Here is an 8,595-nt window from a genome sequence, read left to right on the forward strand (position 1 = left end):
TCTCTCTGGTAGCCATCGTGAATTTTTTATGGATGTATATTATATACACGGACATTGCAAGTAAAATATTCCATTCAAAAGGAATTCTTGCAAGATCTCATGCGAATTACAAAGTGATCAGGTAAGGCGTTCCAAAGCACTTGATCTGACTTTTGAGCCTATGCCTCTTACCTCCATGTGATGGAATGATGCAAGCAGTGATGGAATTATTGCGCTGCCATGCTGGCCATGTCATCATCTGCAAGTTCAGACGATGACATGGCCATGCTGGCCATGTCATCGTCTGAACTTGCAGATGATGTCGATGATGTCAGAGCTCAAACTCCCAAGAAAAAAATTGCAAGAGGACGCTTAAGCTTCAATAGCTAAACATATAAACCCACTCGTTCTCAAGCCATGCAAGCCTGCCTGCATGGCCTAGTGGCTAGCATGTCTGGCTCGCAACCAAAAGGTCATGGATTGGAATCCTGCCGCCGCCTAAAATTATTTTTTAATTTTTCTTTAAGGCAAATGTATTGCTTTATAGCAGGGGTTCTCAAACTGGGTTCTGGGGAACACAGGGGTTCCACGAGCTGGTCTCATGGGTTCCATGAACACCCAAATTGCAACCCCCCCCCCCCCATGCTGCAGGCTGCGCAGCAGGACCATGCAAAGCACCTTCATCTCATTTTGTAATTTTGTACTGACATTGCAATTGATATGGTGGGGATATATGGGAAGCAACACAAGCAAAATTGCCTACAATTATGCATCTGTTGCTTCTCGGTGGGCAAATATGGAGGAAGGGGGGGTTCCGCGGCAGTTTTTGAGGCTTCCTGTGGTTCCGCGAAGCCAAAAAGTTTGAGAACCCCTGCTTTATAGAGTAAAATCATTTGAGACATGCAGTGACCTTGAATTTACATTACACGTCACGTTTTAGTCACTTTCATTCCACGTGAGCATTTGAAATTCCCACGCGAGTTTGTGTGGCTGGGATGTTGACCCTATCGACCAATCAGGATTTTTCCATTCTGCGACACAAGCTCCTTAAAGCTATCACTTTCAAATTAATAAAATGGTGGTATAGCGGTAGCTCTAAGACAGAACCAAGGTCTCGTACTCCCGATGAGATCTCTCAATCATCATCTCCGCCACATGCCTCTACACCTTGACCACCTTGCACAGGCACGCATGCATCAAACTTCTCTGCATCGCATTGGTGCGTTGGGGGAAGTGACTTGTGCGGCCTAGCACCTGTGGGTTAGCACGATGGGCTCAGAAATTATGCGCTGTACTATTACAAATCACTTTTTTTTTCTTGATTGTAGGTTGACTTTTAATTTCAAAGAACAGTGCCAACAAAAAAAAAGGAAACAAGAAATGCACTTATGTTTGAACAAGTAAACAAGGTAGTTTCCACTGAGCAGTTGACTCTAGCCTGAGGTCAGCCAGTACGATGATCATCCAGATGGAAATGGGCGAGGTGGGGATGGAACCGAAGTTCCCTGGATTCTGCAGTATGAGGTTTTTCTCCACGTGCTCCAAGCTGGTGTGCACTAGCCCACTCTGCCACCGATCCCTTCCACATATGTTTATTGATTTTACATAAATGATATTGATAGGCAACATTAACTATGCACATAAAAGAGGGAGTGGGAGAAGCGTGAAGTATTCTGCTATAATTTATTTTCAATCTTTATTTTTCTTTATTTCTATTGTAAACAGAACCTACTTTGACCTGAGCATTCTAAAATACAGTTGTGTGTCATGTGCTTTTCATGACTATTTGTATAATTACAAAAGGTAGCAAGTAAAACATTTGTATATCAAAGCTGAACCCTGCATTATTATCGAAGATTGGCCCTTTTAGCAGTGCAATTATTTAATTTTAAAGTGATGTGCTAACACACATTAGGATTTGCTCCAAAAAAACACATGACTGCTCCAAGCAAAATGTTGCTTCCATCACCGTACAAGCCTTTTAACCCCAATGCACAAGTTCTCAAACCTCTACCTAGGAACCCAGAGGCTTTGCATTCCCAAAGTTCTCAAATATCCTCAGTCAATCCAGCCTTTGATGTTGCTGGCATCCCCAAAAACACCATAATGGTTTTGACATTGGTGCACTGAAGTTGTTTCCATAAAACAGATGAAAAATAAACCTATTGTGCAAAGACATAAAAATGCACAAGTAGCAGATCAAGAGCCAGAGTTATAATAAATCATTACAGGTACATTCCGGTATTTAAAAAGAGAAATAAGTATTCTGGTTTAATAAGCAATACAAACTAAACCCAGAGGAGAATCCAATGCTTTAGAAGTAATTTAGGAATATGACTACACTTGTTACATGCTTTTATGAAATTGATACAGCATGCACACCAACATTAAATATATGCATTGATCACCACATGCACGATGCAGCATTGGAAACGTTCAAGCCAGAACTTGGCAGAGTTTGGGATAACTGGTGGTAAACTAAACCCTAAGTGGGCCTCAGACTCCAGCAATATGCCTCTAGTACCAACAAACCTCTGAATTACATGGAAAAAAAAAAGTAACACTTCTTGGGACAAGGATCATGTGACGGGCTAGTTGGTTATACATTACGAATTTAAAAGTAGCGCTAAAGACAAGGACAAGTAGAAGACACGGACAGGCGCCGACTCGTAACTGAAACTTAGTGAAGAGTAAAAGGAAGATAAAGCAGAAGTGCAAGGACATATACGAAATGAAAAAGAAGACTAAACAAAAAGAAAGAAAGCAACAATTATTTTTGACTTCAAAATTAGGAAATAAGAAAAAAGTATGGTAAAAATTAAAATCTTGGGACAGCTTTTTGTGTAAACACCTACTTGTACTGGGCAATTGCAGAGCAAGGCAGTGAGTTTTCACAACGATAAAAACTTGCATTATGCCTAGTAAAATGTTCTCACACCATGCAACCTTTGTGTTAAATATCTATTAATGCACTGCATTCTGTTCAGAAGGCAGACTCAGCAATGCGAACATGCTTAAAAAAATTACAAGTTTCAGAACTGTTGGCATAGAGCGCTCCACCAGAAGGCACTCCACAAATCCATCGTCGCATGCTGCAATACAACACTAGTGGCTTGCTGTGGCCATAGCTTTCAGATTGTGAAGTTTCACTGAACCAAAGCGAGCAAAGGTACAGGCAAAGGTAGTCTTTTTCAAAAGTCCAGAGCCCACAGCATGTGTGGCCGAAGTGGGCTCGCTTCCATGTGGCAACTCCGCTATCATCAGCGCAGGCTAGCTGCAAGGGTCTTGAGAGCAAGGAAGAATTTCGCTTTTGTGTCATACTGCCCTTGATAAGCACGAAACAAGAGTGAATTTCCCCATTGCTCTCAAAACCTCCTCAATGGGCCAGTGCCAACCAAGGTGGCACTGCCGCATAGGAGCGAGCCCGCTCAGGCGAAGCGTGCCAGGAGACTCAACTTGTGTTAGAAAGACTACATAAATGACGAACACCAAGACTTTTCATTTAAAAAAATACAAAGCAAAAAAAAAAAAAAGGTGCGGACACGGTCATTACAGATTAGATGCACACTCCGCATCTTTGGAGGGTTCTTTCCTCAGGAAAGAACACCTTCTCGGCCATTGTGAGCATGGCCTCGTGTCTCGCAAAGACCCGCTGGGAGTTCAGTCGTGTCTCGGCCACTTTGTCCGCCAAGGACTGCCGAACCTTTTTCGCTTCGTCCTGGACTTGACGGATTTCAGCATCCAAGCCTGCCACCTGAGCAGAGATCGGACAGTGTAAAACGCAGCATGCAAGGAGGCAAACACAGCATGTCCCTCCGAAAAAAATTTACAGGGTTTTTTTTTCACCCGGAAAATAAACTATGCATCGCCGAACACTCAGACTTTGCCCAAAAGTAGCGCTAGTGGCTCAAACCAGATGCCAGCTTCAGAACTAACAGTTACCTTATTAAAAAGTGAACAGATTTTCTGAAAAGAAGGGCCCCTGAAAAGAAAAAAAAAATAATCTTTTTTTAACAGTCTGGGTGGGACACGAGACTCAAAAACTTAATTTTCTGTGCATTTTTTTTATTTTTTTTAGAGCAATATTGATGGTGAGAGACACTATTTAGTTGGCAGTCACCTCCTTTCCACTTGTTTTCTCTCTCTGCATTTCGGGTGCGTGGAGGAGATGTGGATTGGCTTCACGATCGAGATAGTCATTCCAGAATGACCTGCAACATTATGAACTTCGCGTGCAGAATTTCAAATAAACCTCTCTCCGTCAATATTGCTCTAAGACTTTTTTTTGTTTTGCTTAAAATTTATTTTTTGACATGCGAGTCTCAACCAGATTGTTTAAAAAAAAGGATTTTTCTTTTCAGGGGCCCTTTAAGTGGAAAAAAGGGCCCGTTTTTGGGAAATGACGCTGTTCATCCCCACATAGCTGCCATTTACCCACTGCCAATTTCAGAAAATTGCTTACAACCATTAAAAAAGATAGTTCTGGGACTCTGGCGCCTGGACCGGACTGCTAGTGCCATATTCGGGCAAAGGCAGAAAACGGCAATATGTTTGTTTTTGTGGCGAAAAACATTCCGTAAATTATTTTTGAGGCGTCCCATGCACAAGCAGTGGGACACAGTGCAACGGAAACCTTTATGCTGTCCGATCACAGTTGTACCAAGGCACCAAACGGTAGGATGTGCACGAAACGAGACGCGGGTTTCTCCGGTGCAAACCGACACGAAGGGACATTGCATTCATCTGATCGCCTAAAATTAGTAATATAGGATTTGGGGGCCCGCAGAAGAAGATGCCCAAATATGGCAAAGCAACCTGCACACTCGTGCGAATTTCGTAGGAAGAGTGAAAAATGCACCCTTTGCAGTTCTACAACCAGAATGGAACATCCAAGAGCAAACTGCCGTATGTTGCACGGTGCTGAGTGCAAGCAGCCTTTGTTGCGCAGGATACAGCAGAAGTTTTCTCTTTGGCGCTCAACTTGACAAAGAGGAAGCGTGTCACGTATTGAGGAGGGAGGGGAGGGCATGAGCGTTGCCTATGTTGGCACAAAAAGCAGAGCACACGGAACTATTTTCCTGTTGGCCGAAAGGCTGTGGGGACTCTTTTTGTCCACGCCCACTTCCGTGACGTTACGCCACCTCGTGCCCATTATAACCTCCTTGCCTACAATAGAATGGCGGCCAGCTGGCAGTGCCAGACCTCGGAATCCTTATAGCAGACCAGCTCTTGGCGCTCGAGACTGAGCTCCTCGAGGCGCTGCTTCGCTTGGGCCAACTGCTCCTTCTTGAAACTGAGCATGGACTGCATGGCCTGGTGCTGGAACGCCGTCTGGCCGTCCAGCTTGCTCTTCTTTTCGGCCTCTGCCTCCCTCTCCTTTAGCAGGCGGTGGTATTTGTCCTTCGCACTCTTCCTGCGTTCAAAAGCACGTGCAAATCAAAGCAAGAACAGCTCCTTCCAGCCGCTGTCACTTTGTCAATGATTACAGTTACAAGCAGTGTTACCAAAGGTACGGGGACAAGAGCATAACTCAAGCAGTTGGAGAGGGGACAACTTTCTCGGATTCTGCGATAATCGGGGACGACTTTCTGTGGCAATGCAGTCAAAGGTGTGGGAACACGTGTGCTCACGTGCTTCGAGCTGCACCCAAGGCTGCGCATGCGCACTCCCCCTCTTTTCGGAAAGGCGGTGGAACTTTCCCCCCGATAAAACAAAGCAGAGAATACAAAAGCGTAGACCTGCCTTTAAAATGCTCCCCTAAAGAAAACAAAAAAAATTTATATTTGGTTAGTTATTACTGATATAGAATTACGCTTAAAGGCTTGTTTACACATATGCATTTAGCGTGTTGCGCGATCTCTCGCAACTGCTTACAATGAGGGCACACGAGCACCATCTGTCAGGCAGCCCCGGAGCACGTCTAGTCCACAGACAAGGGTTCGCAGTTTTTGCGAGATCAAACCTATGCATTACATACGAGCAATGGTTGCCTATAACATTGTCAGAATTATTTCGAGACCACGGTAAGTGAATGATGCATAAAAAAATTAGATTGTACGAGCATGAGAGGAAACATTTATTTAGCCACGAGATTACGGGGGGCAGTTGCGTTGCGGCAGGGCAGAAAATATATACTAGGCAAAATGGAAGCGCCAGTGCGCCCTCTGGTCGCAGCTGGCTGGAAGCGAGTGCAGCACGATCAATATGTGAACCAACCTCAAAACAACACGGATAGAGAAGAGCACTTTTTAAGCAAGCTCCGGATGTTCCCAAGGACGTTACGAGTCTCACCGAACTCCGACGTTACAAGTCGCAGCAAACTCGTCGCAAGACAACCGCCCAGGCCACCACGGCGGTTTTAGGACACCAAGTGCGGTGCGACGGAGGGCTATGAAAAAAGACGGAGTACGGGACAGACCTGCGCGCGGACGCTTTGTCCTTGTCCTGCACCAACGACTCCAGCCGCTGCGCAACGGCCAGGCTGGAGAGCAGCTGGGTCTTGAGTTTGGTCAAGGCCTCTCGGTCTCTCGGAGCCTTCTGCATCTTGCGGCGCAACTCCTCTACCCTGGCTTGCAGATGACGACGCTCCTCCTGCAGCTGGGACGCTGTCTCCACTTCCTCAGCCAAGCACCGTCGCTGCCGCTCCGGCGAACGGCAGATTCTGGCTCGGACGTCGTGCACTGCAGACTTCAGGTCGAGGACCTCCACCTCACTGCAAAAAATGCACAGGGTGTGGCAGACCGCGAGATCACAGACCCTTTTCGAAGTTCACTGTGGCAAGTTTGATCCCAACCGTCACCGCGGGTAGGTGGCGCAAGCTACCGCCAATTATAAAGGGTACAGTCGTTAGCATCCATCCATCCATCTATGTATGACATCTGTGACAAACTAATGGCAGCCTTCTTGAGCCTGGTGAAGGAAGAAAGAAGATACTACCACAAGCCGAGGACATATGAGGCCTGAATGTTCAATATGTCATTGTGCTACACCACTCTCTTACCACAAAAAACTTTGCTCTAAAGGCTTTTGTTGGCAGATATTTAATCGAGGGACTTATGGGTCGCCACTTTGTACTGGTCAATTCTTATGTTCACACCATTGAAACTGAAACAAATCGAAACAGGATTTTGAGGTGATCAAAGGAGCAATTCTTATCTGCCACGATTTAAAACTGGACTAAAACGGAAGAGCAACTGGACGGCTGCCATTTAGGTTGGTCATTTGCCTGCTTGCATGAATTTGTAGAAAAGGTGCAATCAAAGCGACATTCTCATGCAGTATTGGCACGGAAAGCTGCAAACATTTGAGAAAAATTGCCTCATTACATGTCGCTGCAGGCCCCAGACATGGGCGAATGACCCTTCTGTGTTGTCACAACCCCTCAGCATTGAAGTAAGATTATTATTATGTTTGTGCCGTGTTTACCCAACAGTTCATTTTTTGAAAAATGCTTGAAAGGAGGCACTGTGAAGGTCCCTTAGGCACTGTATGTTGGTGGAAAATAGGAAATGGGACAATGCGCCGAAAAACTGAGGTAGCCAGAGCTCCGGCTGGAAGGACTAGTGGGGAGACCTCAGGCAGCTCCACTGCACTGATTAAACGCTTTAGAACGCAGAACTCCGGCGTCCGCCATTTGCCTTTCGCATTCGGACGCGTTCGACGAGTGTAGTGGAAACAAAGGCAGGCAGCTTTTGGGTCTAGCGGCTTACCCACTAATCATGCGAACCAGAACTCGGCATTTTCGTGTCAGTACTCGTCGACTCAATAGATAGGAGCGACAAAAACAAACCTCTTCTTCAGCTGCTCGGTCACCTGGCATTTGGCAATTTTTAAGTTCTTGTAGTCGTTCATCACAACCGCCTGCTTTGGCTCCTTGGTCGCCAGCGCCTTGTTTTCGGCCGCGAGCTCCCCTTGCGCTGCCGCCAGCCTCTCCGGGTTGATGCCGGGATGCTGGGACAGCTGGTTGACCTTGGCCTTGACCGCGTCCAGCTCGGCTCTTTTGGCTTCGCGGTCAGTTTTCGCGGCGGCGAGGCCCACCTCGATGTCTGACCACATGTTCCACTGCCGACCCAGTCGCACCCAGAAGTTGCAGAATATCGAGAGCAGCCTACGACTGCGCTTCGGCACCGGCTCGCTAATGTCGGATAGGCCGAAGTTGGGGACGCCCAGCTTCGTAAAGACCACCTGCATCAGTTTGTTGAGGTGTAATGTTGGCACGAAGCTGCTCACGTGTGCCGGCACAAGGAATTGGGGCATTTCGAAGGCGGTCTTGTTCAGGCCCGCCTCCTTGAAGACGCCGTAGAAGACTTTCGTCATAAATTCGCTCGTCGGGGCTTCAACTTCTCGTCGGGTCACCTTGTCGTTGAGCATTTCACTTAGCAAGGCTGCAAGGCGTTCGTGGCTATCCGCAGCTCGTTCCTATTTCGCGGTCATGACGACGACGACACGACGGTGACTGCCCGATTGGCCCGGTTGTCTTCGCGCGCGCGCGCAGCAAGGTATATTGGCTTGGATTGGATTACACCTTGACCTTGTCTGCATGTAAAACTGCTGCTTGTAAAGCTTGTAAGTTGCTTGTAAAGCTTGTAAGTTAAAAAAAAAAAATAATGTTTTTTT

The 8,595-nt window shown here is 46.4% G+C and overlaps 1 protein-coding gene across 1 annotated transcript; it reads right to left on the reverse strand.

Annotated features, from left to right (window-relative positions):
- Positions 1-1,287: 1,287 nt before the first annotated feature.
- Positions 1,288-8,444, reverse strand: LOC120838629 (myosin-6-like). Its single transcript, XM_040208627.3, has 4 exons — positions 7,769-8,444; positions 6,398-6,691; positions 5,182-5,392; positions 1,288-3,733 (listed from the first exon to the last, which is right to left on the reverse strand). Exons 1-4 carry the CDS (start codon positions 8,347-8,349, stop codon positions 3,536-3,538), a joined length of 1,284 nt encoding a protein of 427 aa, XP_040064561.1. The 5' UTR covers positions 8,350-8,444; the 3' UTR covers positions 1,288-3,535.
- Between the last annotated feature and the right edge of the window lie 151 nt (positions 8,445-8,595).

Source organism: Ixodes scapularis, unplaced genomic scaffold (genome assembly GCF_016920785.2).
Source record: "Ixodes scapularis isolate PalLabHiFi unplaced genomic scaffold, ASM1692078v2 PGA_scaffold2__306_contigs__length_199485367, whole genome shotgun sequence".
NCBI classification, from domain to species: Eukaryota; Metazoa; Arthropoda; class Arachnida; order Ixodida; family Ixodidae; genus Ixodes; species Ixodes scapularis.